At 37.6% G+C, this 16789-nt stretch overlaps 1 protein-coding gene across 2 annotated transcripts in view; it reads right to left on the reverse strand.

Annotated features, from left to right (window-relative positions):
- The window catches only part of TRPM8 (transient receptor potential cation channel subfamily M member 8), an 87303-nt gene that overhangs the window by 25497 nt on the left and 45017 nt on the right, over nucleotides 1–16789 (reverse strand). Inside the window, exons 14-17 of one of the 2 annotated variants that reach the window (XM_088132837.1) lie at nucleotides 15396–15541; nucleotides 8353–8465; nucleotides 6922–7129; nucleotides 2637–2728 (exon numbers count right to left, since the gene is read on the reverse strand). In XM_088132837.1, coding sequence (XP_087988963.1) covers nucleotides 2637–2728; nucleotides 6922–7129; nucleotides 8353–8465; nucleotides 15396–15541 — 559 coding nt within the window. Of the gene's footprint in view, nucleotides 1–2636; nucleotides 2729–6912; nucleotides 7130–8352; nucleotides 8466–15395; nucleotides 15542–16789 lie in introns of both variants that reach the window. The other variant, XM_088132834.1, reaches the window with a different exon arrangement.

The raw sequence follows: 16789 nt of genomic DNA on the forward strand, positions 1-16789 counted from the left end.
CATTCTCAACTTATCTAGTTTCCATAGTTCTCTCTCAAATACTATATTTATTTTTTTGTTACTGTCACTAAATAGTCCACTAAATAGTTTAAACTGAGAGATAAAATTGTCTCTTAGTGCTTCCATATACTAAATTTTCAATTATTATCAACTTTATTTGGATTGTCTGTTTCCACAGTGTGATATTTTCTTTGTAAGAAGATTCAAGTTTTAATTTTGGGTGCCTTTATTTCCAGCTTCGTAAGTATACTCTGTAAAACAAGGCTGAGCATTTTGGGGGTAGATAACCTTAGCCCAACCTTTAATATTTGGGGGGGAGGATTGCAATTAGTGGAGTGCTCCAAATTGGGTGGAAGTGCAATACAAACCAGGGAGGAGGGAAATTATTTTGTTCCCAGCTTTTGGGAATAGGATTTTTGTTTTTTAACGTGTTAATCCAATTTTAGGGCTTACATTACAAATTCATGTATTTCTACCTCACAATAGTAAAAATGGTGCCACAGGACTATCAGAGGAGCTTGGGCGCCACAAAAAAGCTGTTGGGAGAGGTGGAAATTGCTCATTATTCTCTTGAAGTCACTGTTTACAAGAATCTGTATTCCAATTTGTCAAAATGTTTGTTTCTTATTTAGCAGATTTATATGGTGTTCATTCTCAGTGACTGTAGATGAACATGCCTGCCACAGAAAGCTTATCCTCAGACAATTAAGAAGAGCCAGGGAAGAGACTAGCAGCAGAAACAAATTGGCTCTTGGTTTCAGAATAGCTGCAGCTCCAGATTTCAATCAATACTCCTCTGAGCACTCTCCAAATCTGTTGGAGCAATGATAAAAGTGGGTCAAGAGCCAGAGGGCTGAGGGATGCAGAAGCAGATGAATGCAGGGAAAGATTTCTTGGGAATAATGATCTACTTGAAAATTGTTGTAGGTCCCAAACTAGAACAACATTCTAAACTGAGAAAATGAAAAACATCTGAATTAGGACAATGGCTGAAAACCTGGTTATAAAGCCTACCAGTCACAGATGATTAAGTGTTGGAAGCAATATATTCACCTTGTACTTACTCTAAGATTAATTATTTGGATCTAAATAGAGTTTGGACCCTGTCTCTACTCCTTTCTTGTACATCTGGTGCCTAGAACTTTCTTGCTACTTTGGCAGACTTCTAGATCTCATTTCTGCTTCATCCTGGTCACCCACTCTTTGGCTAAAAGGAAAATCCAGACTTAGCAATTCCTATTTATCCTACTTTTCTGTGATGAATTATGAAGGCCAGGCTCAGGGATATAAGCATTTTCTTAGCTCGCCAGAGGAGCATGGGAAATACAAGAGGATGAGACTGGCACCTCCCTGAGGAATTCACACTATTGTGGCTGGATGGCTTGGGAGCTGGAGTTTCAGTCTGGGAAGATTCTTGCTAGAGGTTGTAGCTAATAAACAAAGCTGAACTGAATTTGCATTGTCTCTTGGAGTTCCTTGGACTAGGCCTGACATCAATCTTCCCAGACTGAAACTCCAGCTCCCAAGCCATCCAGCCACAATAGTGTGAATTCCTCAGGGAGGTGCCAGTCTCATCCTCTTGTATTTCCCATGCTCCTCTGGCGAGCTAAGAAAATGCTTATATCCCTGAGCCTGGCCTTCATAATTCCATTCCATCACATTTTCTGCAGAAAAAAAGGCACTAAATGGTTTACAACATATAATACAGACAATAAAGTATACTCTACCAATTCAAACTATAAAAATCACCATCATAAAACTTTAAAACATTGGGGTAAAAACTATGCTTTTAGTCGCCTCATAAATTATAACAAGGACTTTATCACCAGTGGTAGATTAATCCATAGACAGTCTCCCCCATAGAAAAAACATAATTATATACAACTTCCTGGTAGTAATCAAAGAGGTAGGAATGAAATTACCACAAGGCAGTGCCTCCAACCCCCATCTCTCTCAAGCACTTCAAGTAGATACCATGATCAACTATGCTAAAAGTTATTAAGTGATCAATTCCTTTTTTCCTTCTCCTGAAGCCATTAGGGCAACAAAGTCCATTTTCACATCAACCCAAACTGGATTTTTTTCCCTCTCTTGCAAAAAGTGGTTTTTAAAGCCTCATTCTTAGGATGCTTTCAATTTTACTTGGTAGGTTTTTAGATCACTTTATTTTGCAAGATGATGAAGGATCCTGTTGTTTCCTGTTATACTTCTTTCCATCACACCGCAGTGATGTAAACATCTTGATGTTTGAATCTGAAAAAGCCCTTGTAAGAAATCCCCTGAGATGTCTTTCCATGGTATCTAATTGAAGCATCGGAAGACAGGGTTGCAAACTGTTGGAGAACTGATTGTACAGTGAAAGACAGGATAGCCTTCCCACAATACACGTCTTTCAGTCACCTAATAACCAGGTAAGTGCCAGTATCCCATGCCAAAGTATTCCTCCCACATATTCTTTGCCTTGGAAGTGAATTTCAAAAGTAGTAACTTTTCTATCAGATTGAAAACTAATGAGAAAAACTGCAGGAATTTTCAGCACATCACTCACTTTTACATCATTATCATAGCATATTTTTGTTCTGCTAGCTCTGAACTCAAGGCAACAATAGTATCACTGTGGGACAACTGAAACACACCTGAACACAATTCCTGATATGAAGTAGAAAATTCCAAGGGTGTCCATAACATTCCATAAATCAGAAAAATATTTACTCCCATTCATATACCACTAGTAAAAAACAGAAACAGAAAATTATAGAATAGAATAAAGATGAATAAACAAAACCACGAACTCAAACATTTATGTCTACCTAATATAAAACTGATATATTTATCAAGATTTTTAACTTAATTAAGGATGTTGGTAAGAACCAAGTAAGATCAAAGAACATGAACTAAGGACACTTAGCATTGAAAGTCTGACTTCTTGCGTGTTTTGCTATGTGATCTAACATCTTTGTGTACCACTGATTCACTAATTTTGATGTATGAGAGAAAGTGGGTGCTCTGAAATTGCTATTGTCTTTCTTGCCTACCAGGACAAAAATGCATGGAGTGTGGTATAACTTCAGATGTGTTATAAATAATAGTGTATTTGCAATTGCATTTTTCTTTTAATCACATCTTAAATGGCATTATAAAAGCCTGACCAAAGGAAGTGCTTTATTTGTAGAATTAATACTCCTTGTCCAATTAATCTTGTACAATTCTCTAAACCAACTGCCATATCAAAGTTTTAAGATTTAACAGATCTTTTAATTTAATCTTAATCAGAGGGCTGAAATCAATCCATGGGATTGCAGTGTATAATTGCTTATTCTTCCCATATGTAACAAGTGATCCATTTCAAAATATGGTGGAGGCATCATATTTAATTCCGTAGCTACTGACCCATGGTATTCCTGAGAATTTTATTCTGTTCGCCATATCATTTTATATTTACATAAAAACACTGCAAGACATTATCAGGAGATTTGGAGTGCATATGGATAGATATCTTTTTCATGATCAAAGGAAATGATGATTTGAATAGACTGGGGTTGCAATGGGCTACCTCAGAACTAATACATGAAGATTTAATGAAGACAAAAATAAAGACACTCCTAGTTAGAAAGCAGGAGTCTGATCAGTTCTGGTAGAGAAGAATCAGTTTGGCCGTGAGTCTAGACTAAGAGCTGCAGCTGCTCAGATTCTGGATATAGCCAAGAATGTTGAAAGTGTCAAGTTAAACTACACACAAAACACCCACTAAACACTAAACAACACCCACACAAAATATACACTTATGGGGAGCCTGAGACATTTTTTTGCTGTTTCACACACAAGGAGTACTTTCAAGACAAGAAACAAAACATAAGCACACAGCTATCATCCTTCCTAATACATCCTGGGACAACATGCAACTACAGGTCACACCAAATCCCAGATATATGAAAAAAAGCACTGCAAAGACACCCCCAGATGGCTAGAACACTGAACTGGATTTTTACATTGAATGCTTTCACCAACAAGCTAAAGCCACAATAATCAATTTAAAAAATCTCCCTGTATGCAACTATCTCAGCGGAGCAGAACAAGATGCTAACAAAAGCCTCAAGAATAACAATGACATTGTAATCAAACAAGTTGACAGAGCAGGGGCAGTTGTCATCATGAATAAGATAGAGTACGTCAAGGAGGCTGAGAAGCAGCTCTCTGATACTACATTCTACCAACTTCTCTCCTCAGATCCTACAATATATCAGAGAGAATTATGCAATCTGATGAAAGAATTTCCTAAACACATACAGGACCACATCTGCATGGAAACACCCAGGAGTCCTGGCCAGGCATCTTCTACCTACTTCCCAAAATACACAAACTATGCAACTTGGGCAGGCCCATTGTCTTAAACATTGGAACTGTCACAAATGGAAAATCAGGCTTCATGGACTCAGACTTCATGCCACCAGCACTCCCAGCTACATAAAGACACCCCAGACTTTCTAAGAAAATTGAACTCCATAGGCAATCTCCCTAACAATCCACTCTAACCACCATGTACCAACATTCCCCACAAAATGTATTTCAAGCTATCAACCACATCATGACTGGTGCCAAAACAGCATGTCTTGCTAACAAAATGTGTGGTTTTCTATCCACTCATAACTACTTCATCTTTAGCAATAACATGTACCTGCAAATCTGTGGCATAGCCATTAACAATTGAATATGTCCTCAATATGCCATAATCTTCACAGCTGACTTAGAACACCACTTTCTTAACTCTCACCACCTGAAGACTTTATGAATCTCTCATCAAATTCCATCATGACTTCAACAACTTCCAACCTCAGCCTAGACCTATCTATAGAAGTTAATTTCCTTGATGTCACCATAAAAGTACACAATGGACATGTAAATACCACATTACACAAGGAACCTACAGATTGTCATGCAATCTGCTTCCACCTTCCACCCAGAATACAACACCAAATCTATCATCTAGAGCCAGGCTCAATGCTGCAATCACATTTGTTCTTAACAGAGATGTTCAAGAATACCCAGTGAGATCAACAGATAAATCAATACAGTAGAGCCAAATAAATTCGCAGGAAGGACCTATTAAAAGACAGGCCACAGAAACAGAACAAAAAACACCACTGGTTGCCATCTACAGCTCACAACTCAAGCCACTGAAATGCATTATTAATAAGCTACAGCCTATACTGGACAATGATATTGCACTTTCTCAGGCATATAGCCCACCATCCAACCTGAAGCAGATTCTCACAAACAACAAGGAACAACAGAACAATGATGTCAACATGGGAATGAGACCCTGAAACAAATCCAGATGTCTACTTTGCCTCACATCTACACCAACAGCACTATCACAGACTGCAACAATGTTCTACTTCACACATTCTTCTTCCAATGTGATATATGCTATCATCTGCCAGCAAAATGCTCCTCTGAATTCTACAGAGGGCAAATGGGACAAACTTTGCACAAAAGAATTAATGAACACAAGTTTCACATCAGGACTCAAAACAAGGACATAACATTTCAACTTCCTAGGACACTCCATAGCAGACTTCAAAGTGACTGTTTTAGAAAAGCAGGACTAACAGCTCCATCAAGCAAGAAACTGAACTCATATATCAAAAGGTTTCAGGCAATCTCAGAATCTCAAAAAAAACACAGTGGGTTTTAACACATTACAACTGTTAATTGATAAGGTACTTGTGATGTACATATTCAGCCTGTCTTCCCATACTTTTCTCTTACCCCAGTGCAGCCACTGTATGCATCTGATGAAGCGAGCTGCAGCTCACAAAAGTTTATGCCTTTTAATAAAAATTGTTAGTTGGAAAAGGTGCTACCAGACTCCTGATTTTTTGCCACCATAGACTAACACAACTCTCATCTTACAGTATAGGTTTTTATTCCTAAGGTCACACTTCTCCATAGTGGCACTTTCTTTAATTGCATCTAGACTGGATTTATTACACAGAGCTCACTCACAGCCACTTTTCAATATTTTTCAGAAATCACAACTGATCTAGAATGTAGCAATGGTGGTCCTTATAGGCAGAATGATCTAAAATATATTATACTATATCTGTCTCTGACACAATTCAAAGTGTTGGTGATAATCTTTAAAAGTCTTCAAGGCTAGCCCTATGCTAATAGGGCAAACCCATTACCGCCATTTAACAGCCACTGCTATGGGAGCTTGTATTGGTTGCTAGTCTGGTTCCAAGTACAATTTAAGTTGTTTGGTTGTTAACTTACAAATCTCAATGTGGCTTGGGACTAGGCAGAGGCATCTGTTCCAAGTAAAATCTGCTTGCTCAGTATGTATAGTGAGTGCCTATTAATAGTCTCCTCATATTGGGAGATCTGACAAGAGGGACTCAGAGGCAGACACTCTTGGGGGAAGAGTGTCCTCTCATATGAAACAGCTATGCCAAGGGGCAAGAACAGCCCCTTCCTTGATGGTATTCTGGAGGCTTATGAAAACATGGTTATTCCAGAAGGCCTCCAGAGATCATTCTAGTTAACCCATCCCTGTGCTGGCTTTAACTACCGTATATTTAAGCATTTTTTTACTCTGGTTTTACCAGTTTAATAGTAACTAGAACTGTGATTCTCAGTCCAAAACACAGCACAAAAGCTGGGTAAGTTTATGGACTAGGAAACTATGGAAACTGTGGAAAATCACAGCCTCACTAAAGTTATTAATTAATCTACACATGGAGTCTATGTCCTAAGGATCTAGACAGCATTTCAAATAATTTATTGGAACCAGTGTGAAAATCAAGATGCAATAGGGGAAAAAAGCCATTAGATTTGAACTTCGAGAACTTCCTTGCAATTGGAATAATCTTCCTGCAAATAAAACATGTTTGATTTCTAAGCACTCCCTACTTGTCTCACTTCATCACAAAGCAGGATGAAAACTAGCACATAGAGAATCAGTTCCAGCATGGTGGGCTCTTTTTGGAAATCCATGAGCAGGACATAGGCAAAAAGGAGGAGAAAGGCAATGTAGAAGATGACAGTCCAAGAGAAGACCACAAATGGTGAAGTGAAGAACCACGCATAATAGAAGAACAGCTTTTTTCTCCTTTCTATTGGCTTTTTCCTGAGCAAGGGAAGCAAATAGTGTACAATAAATTAATTATTCCTAAAAGAATTAAGTTGGAGAGACAGGTTTGAAACACATTTAAACATTTAAACTTAACCACTCAAGTAAGCATGCTCTAGCCCATGCATATATTATCAAATTATACTTAACTGATCTATCAACTAGGAGGCCAATGGCTAAAGCAGATATAGCTTAGTTTCAAACTACTTGAACACTATTCAGGCAATGCTTTATAAAAGCTGTAATCATCTACAGGGCACTCAATTCTCTACACCAAATTTATATAAATATTTTTTTTTTTTTTGTCTGCGCTCAGTCATTGCTGACCCTGCAGTGACTGCTTGGACGAGTCCTTGCAGTTTTCAAGGCAACTGTTTTCGGAAGTGGTTTGCCAGAGCCTCCTTCCTAGAGCAGAGCCCAGCTGGCGAGCGCAGGAGGCGGGGTTTCCGTTGCTTCGCGCCCTTTTCGGGCGCGCACGGTTTTTCGTGCTTACCGGCAACTGCTCCCAACTCCTTTTTTGCAAGGCGCCACCAGCATTTTTCCTCCCACCGGAGTGAGAGTCCCCATTTATCTACTCACGTAAGTTTTCGAACTGTTGGGTTGACAGGAACTGGGGAGGAAACAGGAGCTCACCCTGTTTAACGCGAAGGCTGGACTCGAACCGCCGAAGCGTCAGCCATTTCTGGCCGGCAACTTTCGGTGTCATTAAGCCACTGCGCCACCGCGTCCCCATATAAATATTAATTATTATGAAAGCCAATGTGGTATAGTGTTTAAGGTGCTGGACAAGGAATGGAGAGACCCAGGTTCTAGTCTTCCCTCAGCAGCAGAAACTCACTGGGAGACTTTGGGGCAGTCATTCTGTCTCAGCATTTGTTTGTTTGTTTGTTTATATTTCAAATTTAGTCACTGCCCATCTCACTCAGAGAGTAACTCTGGGCAGTTTACAATAAAAATAAGAATAAAAACCAATTAAAATACAATAAAAACAATACTAATAAATAAATTATATATTTGAAAGGAATTCATCCAAGTTCCTGAATGAAAGGCAGATATTAATCTAATAAATAAATAAATTTTTCAAGAAAACTCATTTTCTAAGCAACTGCATCTGTCTCCTTTCTTTAAGGGCAAAAAGCCTGAAATCAAAAACTTTCACAATCACATTCACTCACATATACAAAAAGTACTTCATAATACTGTAAAAGGCATTTTTTTACCTGAAGGAAATGAAGCTACACCCTATTAAAGGGAAAAGAAAAAGGCACAGAATGATCTTCCAGTTCTTGGTGTCTCTGGAAATTTCCCCATACCATTGTTTGGAAAGAAAATTCTGAAAGACAGAAATATGAGATCATTTCATATCCAGTCAAATGCCCTAATCCTTCAGTAGTACAACGGTATTTATACAATGATCTGAATAGCTCCACTAGAATTCTACTACTGAAATTAAACAGACTTCAGAGCCAAATAGACAATATACCATTTATACTTGCACGGTTTTAAAATTATAAATTGCAGGAATAGTGAAGGGGAAAGATTGATCTTATAATGGGAACTTTTTCCTTGGCACAAACAATAGACATCGGCCCTGAACAAGTGCAAGGAGCAAGAAGTCAAATCACTATCCATCCAACGCCAGATGGAGGGATACAGAGATTGTAACTTAATTTTTTAAACCCAAGTTGATTTATATACATTTCAATTAATCAATTAAACCTGCAAAGATTTGCTCATAAAACGATTCTCAACATTTTTTTCTGGTTTAGAAAATGCATACATGTGTAATAGAAGGCACAGTCTTAGAAGAAGTAATGCTTTCTTCAAAGCAGCTTCAGGGAACAATTTCTAGAGAAGAGACCCATTTAGCAAGTGAACAGGAGTTTGGTGAGGGAGATGAATGGGGAAGATTTTGTCTTCTTCTGTTCATCTGAGGAACATGGAAGAGAGAACTGTTCTCACAATTTGCAGAGGATGTGCCATTATTTATCTCCTCTCTGAAGAGAACAAGAACTACATGAGCTACAAGTTTAAAAAAATTTTTTTAAATCAAAACATTACATAGTGTAAATCCTGTAAGGGTTACCCCGTTTGACTCAGAGAAACTCTCGTGACATGTGTGTTCAGCAAAGAAGTTTACTCAAGCGTAACGTACGTAATTACAGACAAAGCAAAGACTGGCTTGGGACATGTTACAATACAATTTATAGTTCCCCCGTTCCCATGTTTAGCCCATTGCTTGGTTACAGATTACCCGGAGTAATCCCCCCCTTCACTCAAATGGCAGATTCAGTCCAACTCTTGTGTTCTTGATTGCTTTCTATTGATGGCGTTGTTGTTGTAGTCGTTGGGTCTTTCTGTTGCTCGCAAAGCCAGGAGTTCCCCAATCATGCGCTGATTGCTTTACCTCTAATCCGCTGCTCTCCGCTGATTGCTTTACCTCTAATCCGCTGCTCTCCCCTTTTTCTACAGCTCCTGCAGCAATTTGGCATTGACACAAAGTATCCACTTGCAGTTTAGTTAAGTGGCGCCAGCTGGCCCATTAATCAGTTCTCACTTCCCCTTTCCTTGTTAGCCCTCAAGCGGTGAAACTGACTACGCAGAGCTGGGCAAGTTCCTAGCCGTGCTGTGCCAGCTGAATCTGACAAATCCCACCATTCCTTGTAGAACAATGATTCATAGAGTAATTGTTTTGTCATACAATGGATTTTACCAGAAACGTTCTCAAGCATAGCTGCAGATGGGATCTTATTTTTTATATTTATTTATTTATATTTCAAATTTAATCACTGCCCATCTCACTCAATGAGTGACTCCAGGCAGTTTACAATAAAAACAAAAATAAATAGTTTAAAATACTGATTAAAATACAATAAACCAATGTTGAATTAATAAATAACATCTTCTAAAGTAATTGATGGTGACAGTTTGTAACCTGTGTGTCTTCAATGCCTTATCATCTTGTATAGATATTTCTATTATGGTTGGTCGCACAGTCAGCCAGATGTTTAGACTGGATTTGGCATTTTTATCCACCTATTGAGTCCTTCCCAAGGATCTGGGATAGACAGATGTTGTTTGCTGGTGTTAAAGGTATTGTTCCAGTAATTCTGCAGCTGCTGGCCCTGGTCGCTCAGCCAACAGTCCTGAGTCCTGTGGCCCCCTTGTCACCAGATGTCCAGGAACTAGAATACCTAGCGTAGCCCTTGTTGACTTGGTCGATGATCAATCTGATATGGGTTTCTGTAAATTACGTCTCACCGTATTGTTTATGGGAGAGGCATTCTTCATCTGGCTCCTCTGATGAGACCTGTCCAGTATGGTTGAACCTCTTGCATAGCTCTCATCCTCCTTGGAGCACACAAGCCCCACAACCACGTCAAGGTAGTGCCTCACTGGGGGGGTGGTATTATTATTATTATTATTATTATTATTTTCTACTATTTCTATTATTAGCAATAACTAATTTGGCTGCTAGAAGTAGAAACTTAGAAAGTTTTACTTTGCAATGTCCTATCAAATATCTATAGGAAGTCTAACTTTGGAGAGAATTCAATCTTCTATTTAGTTATATTCAACATTTCATTAAACAACTTCTTCCAAAAATATTCTTCTCATTCACACCAGAGGCGAAAGAATGTTCCTTTCAATTTATAGTCTTGTCAGCAAATCACTGAATATTTAGAAGATATATGTTAGATTCTTATTAGGGTTTGATGCTACTGTATGTTTATGATGCATTATAACCTATACAGAAATCCCTCATGCTGTCAAAAAGACTGCCAAGTATTATCACCTTATGGTTTCTATTAGTCCTGTGGTAGATTCACCATAAACTATTTCAAATAAAATCTAATATATTTTAGATTAGATTCTGTGAAAAAAGTAACATTAATTTTTCAAAGTTAGATGTCTATCCAAACTTTTTAAAAATGTGTAATATTGAATTTTTACACGAAAAAAACCATGGCACCTTTTATTTTGTTGTTTAACTTGCTTTAAATTGCTCCATCATCCTTTATACTGCAGCAAATATAAAACATTTCTTTTAATTCTATTGTACATTAATTTAAAACAAAATAATAAAAAAATTTTGCCATAGTATATCAAAAATATTTATTGGAAGAGTTTGAAACAGATATATTGGTTTTAGAAATGTCATCCTCTTTCTTGCTGTTATATAGCCTAAAATACTAAGTTAGCCTTGTTTCATCTTTTCATATCCTTTCTTTTTTTTTTTTTACAAGCAAGGCCATAATTATTATTGAATAGGCTATTTAAATTCCTTAAATTCAATAAGTAATTTTCTCCCTCTATATTAATTCCCTAGATTTGATCATTCATATGTGATGCAATAGGTAACATTTCAATAAAGGACTCGTCCCATTCTAGCTTCAAACCCTGTTTAAGTTCTTTAAATATGTGCTTGATACAATTAAAGTCCACTTTGGAATTATTTAAAAGCTGCAGTTTGCATTTCAGTTTCTTCTTCCTCTTCTCCAATGGAGGAAGATCGCCAGTTGTTTGTTTCTGTCTCTTTCATGTATGTTCTCATCACTTCAGTCTTTTGCAATGCACTTCTGGACATTTTGAGTTTCTTAACTGCATCATAGAGGAATTCAACATGCCGTCTTCAACTGAGTTAAGACACATTCCCCCACACATGCTACAAGTGAAAACTGATTGCCTTCCTGGAAGAGAAAACATAGAGACTAGAGATGAAGCAATTAAGAAACTCTAAATGTCTGGGTTATCAGGAAAACTGAGGAATTCTTGAATTAGATACTGGAAGCAACTGCAGAAGAAGCCTGCAGTTCTTGACAAGCAATCCCAAGAAGCCTCCCAGAAAATAGAAGAAAACCAGGAGAGGGGATAGAGACATGAAAAAATGTAATAAAAGGAATCAGTCCTGTTAACAAGAGCTCTTTTTCCTTGAAGCTTCAGAATAGATTTCATAATTTTCTCATTGATGATTTTTCTGGACCCCTGGACAAATAGCAGCTGCAACAAGCTTTAGAGTCTGAAGAAGAAATTTCTGACCCTGTCCTAAGAGATATATGGAAATGAATTGAGCATTAGAATTGTTGGCAATTCAAATATGGCAAGAAAACAGAATATTTTGAATAATTAGCTGCACAAGAACATACATTGAAGTTATTTGCTTATGATACTGTACTAACAATTGCTCAGCCTAGAGTCTCTTTAACAGAGTTGATGGAACATATATGACACTATGGTTCTGTGTCAGACTATCGAATCAATAAAGAGAAAACTTAAATGCTGACATGGAATTTGATAGAGAATGAAAAGCAATTTGTATACGAACTAACAGAGTTTAATATCACTGCTAAAAAGGTCAAATATTTAGGAATTTTTAAATAAAAACAACAAAATATATTTCTGAATAATTATTTATGAACTTGTAATAACAGATGTTTCTAGATGGAAGAAACTAAATTTGTCCTGGACTAGTCTTTGCAGTTTTTTTGGCAAGGATTTTTGGAAATGGTTTGCCATTGCCTTCTTCCTAGAGCTGAAAGAAAATGACTGGCCCATGGTTACCCAGCTGGCTTCGTGATTGAGGCAGGACTAGAACTCTCAGTCTCCTGGTGTCTAGCCGGATGCCTTAACCATTACACCAAACTGGCTAAGGCACCAGGATAGAACCTGGGAAATCAGGAGTCCTAGTCCTGCCTCACTCACAAAACCAGCCACCTTGGGACAGTCACTCTCTCTCAGCTCTAGGAAGGAGGCAAACCTTTTCCAAAAAACCTTGCCAAGAAAATAGCAGGGACTAGTCCAAGCAGTTGCCAGCAGTCAACACTGACTCAAAAGCACCAAAAAAAAAAAGGAAGAATTGCCGTAGTTAAAATGAGTATTCTACCAAGACTAAATTTTCTATTTCAAATTATTCCAGTTTTTATTGAGAATAAAGTATTAAACAACTGACACAGACAAGTAACAAAGTATATATGGTCTTAATAAAAGGCCAAGGATTAAATTCAAGTATTAAACAACTGACACAGACAAGTAACAAAGTATATATGGTCTTAATAAAAGGCCAAGGATTAAATTCAAGAATTTACAGGATTCAAAAGAATGAGATGGTCTAGCAGCTCTGAACTTCAGATTCAGCTGTGCCATGGATTTCAGAACATATTATATTTCCCTATAGTTCTGTCACTTCCATGGAAGGGGCTGGTCTTCTGGAGGGGCTGCAGAGATATATTTGGGTTGATGTACACAAAAGTAAACTATTCTTAAGAGACTATGCAATATTAAGTAACCTACTGAATGTTTAACTTAAATACAGGAAAAGAGTAAGTCCAGATTTCTCCCCTCTTGCTTTGTTATTGAATATCTATTTTTATGAAGGCACTAAGAAATATGCTCCTACATCAGACACTAGGCAGTAGGGAAGAGGTGGATGAAGAGGTAAAAGACTGGAAATTTTGAGAGAAATTTCCTAATTTCTATTAGAAACACCTAATAATATTGCATCCAGTCCTAGGTATTGCATCTTAGGAAGGACCTGGACCTGGAAGGTCTGAGTGTGACCAGAAGACAGCAACCAAAATGATAAGGGGCCTCATCATATTGGGATTTAAGAAAATATAGAAAGGAAAATTGAAGCATAGTCATTCACGTGAAATGGATTTCAGAAGAACCAATTTCCACATTCTTACAGGATGGGTAGCTAGATCTCGTAGACAGAAATCCTAAGTACGAGAAGGTTGGGAATTTCACAAAAATAAGAAACTGGAAGTATATGATTTAATTAAAAGAAAACTTGAGGCAACTTAGGAAATAACTGTCATTTTTAAAATTTATCTATTTAATCAATTTATATAGCCATCCATACTGTGATTCTGGGTTGCTAACATAGGGTTAAAACCAATTGTGCTGTTCATCATGTTAATAAATTACTTGAATGAGAGAATAGAAAATATGACCCTCCAAATTATATATGAGGTAGGAAAAATCAAAGGCATGAATATCGGTAGCAGTGCATGCAGAAAGGATCTGGGTATCTTGGTGGATCACAACTATGAGCCCATCAGTGTGACGTAGCTACAAAATAAACGAATGGAATCCTACACTGCATCCTGACACTGGATTGACAAGGCATTGTTCCTTTTTATTCTGTATTTCTCAAGCAGCACCTAATAATATTGCATCCAGCCCTAGGTATTGCATCTTAGGAAGGACCTGGACCTGGAAGGTCTGAGTGTGACCAGAAGACAGCAACCAAAATGATAAGGGGCCTGAAGAAAAAAGTTATAAGAATTAGCTAGAGACATTGAATATATTCAGCTGGGAGAAAAGAAGACTGCCGGGAAACAGAATAGCTGTTTTCTGGCAATTGAACATTTCATGAAGTAGATGTTTTCAGTGTTATTCCAAAAGATAAAATAAGAAGTTTTAAGTTGCAAGGAAGTACATTTTAGTTAGACATTGGGAAGAATTTCCTGACTGTTAGATAATGGAATGGACAGGAGGTGGTAGACTCTCCTCTGCTGTGGTATTTAAACAGAAGCTCTCTGTTGGACAGGCTCTAGTAGTGGATTGACGATCAGGGTAGGAGGTTGGACTAGATAATTCCAAGGTCCCTTCCAGCATTTATATTCTATAACTCTTAAACAAAAATGTTTCACAATACTTTCCAAATAATTATGGATGTGTTTTATTAGATGTAAAGCTTATTTTATTGACTAATTCCATTTCAATAATGAGATATTAATGTTGCACATTTTCTGCAGATGACAGTAAACCATTTGAAAAAGCTATTTTTTGTGACATTGAGCAGAAATGGGGAGATATAATGGGTACTTCACTTAACCTGTTCCCTGATTGTTGTTTTCCAACAACAGTTCCAAATCTCAGACATGCAGCGTTTTCAAGCACATGGCTTCCCTGCATTTAAATTGGGGAAGATGGTTTGGACTGAGAAAATTATATGTGGAAGAAAGGGAAATGACAAGTTTCTGAATTCCTAATTACTCTAGCCGAAACCAATTTTTCTACAATCAAAGGGCTCTTTTTGATACAAACATTTTCTCTGAATGAAATTAAGATTAACAGATAACATGACCAAGGTATATGACACTTACCATGCAATCCTAGAGGTACATATTCAGAAGTTAAGTCTCACTCATTTCAGCAGCCTTAACTGCAAGATTAATGGATATAGGATTGCAGCCTATTCTGTTTCAGCAAATAAAACATGTAAGTAGGTTATATGTCCTTATTTCTGCTATTTTACCTGGACTCCTGGCTGAGCAATGAATTGTTGGTCCTTAGCTTCTACAGCAAGTTCTAGACAACTGTTTCCACCCCATGCTTCACAGGAATAAATAAGAAGCTGTTCTGCCAGATCTTCATCACTGCTGTAACATTCCGTGAACAACTCTAGAGCAATTAAAATGCATAGTAGTTAAAAAGTTATTCTTGTTTTTTAAATTCTGCCTGTTAAATTCTGTATGGTAAATTTTCATGGCTCCTAAACCAGTTGTGGTTATCAATCCTTATCCCAAGGCCACAGTGGTGTGGAGAGGCTGGCAATCTGCATGGTCTGCTACCATGGGCTTCACTGGCCACTGTTTATAACCATGCCCTGGTCCTGGAGAAAAGATCAAAACTCAGTTCTAGGGCAACTGTTTTGCCTGCAGATGGTCCCAAGTTCAGTCTCCAAAGCTCCAAATAAGAACACAGCTTGAGATTTGCTACCATTAATTGGGACAAATAGTCTATCACACAGAAAGACAAACAATCAGAATTCAGTAGCAGAACCCTTACCTTGCATGCAAAAGGTTCAGATCCAAGCACCTCTAACAGCATTGCCGCAGTAGGACAACTAGGTCTTATGTCCAGAAGAGGCCCCTTTAAATGACTATACTCACGCTGAAAGGATAACCGTATGCTGATCAACCTACAGAAGCTGCCACTGTTCAGTTTGAAGGCAATCCTTAATTGTTCACCTCTGACTCAGAAATGTTGAGAACACAGAGTGAAACCTTGCCATGCCTGAGCATGACAAATATCTTCTTGCATTTCACACAAAAGGGGAAGGGGGGAAAGAAGAAAAAGAAGACTGGCCCTTTGCAATCTCACCTAGCTTAGAAAAATAGGGGGAAACTAATAAAATTCTTCTCAACTACATGTCAGTTCCTCATGTCTGGGTCACATTGGCATTTAGTTTAATTTTACTTTTATATGTATCAATACACAAACACAAATAAATAAGCATACAAATATATAATCAACACCAAACTTCAACAATATAATTTATTTGCTTCTTGAAGCATCAAAATACCTTAATAGACATTAATCTTTGTTATGCCAAAAGCATAACCTTTCTGCCAATTTCAAATCTTGATCATTACTTTTAAGTCTAGGTCACTCATAGGCCTAATAATAAGAGAGTTTTGGTTCTGTTCCTACAACATGCTAAGCCATATTATGGTTTAACACAAACCACATTATAGTTAACACAATATATTAAAGACTGTTCAATCATGGCTACCAACAATAAATACATTTGTGGTGTTTCATTCAAGTACTTTTATTTAATTAAGGGGTGGTGAATCTGTGACGCTTAAAAGGTTTGCCATAGCTTTCCTCCCAAGGAGCAAGCGTCTTTTAATTTCATGGCTGCAG

The sequence above is a fragment of the Python bivittatus genome, unplaced genomic scaffold (assembly GCF_059951505.1).
Source record: "Python bivittatus isolate LINGU-HERP-01145 unplaced genomic scaffold, Pbiv_v1 ctg000020_np1212, whole genome shotgun sequence".
In the NCBI taxonomy this organism is placed as follows: Eukaryota; Metazoa; Chordata; class Lepidosauria; order Squamata; family Pythonidae; genus Python; species Python bivittatus.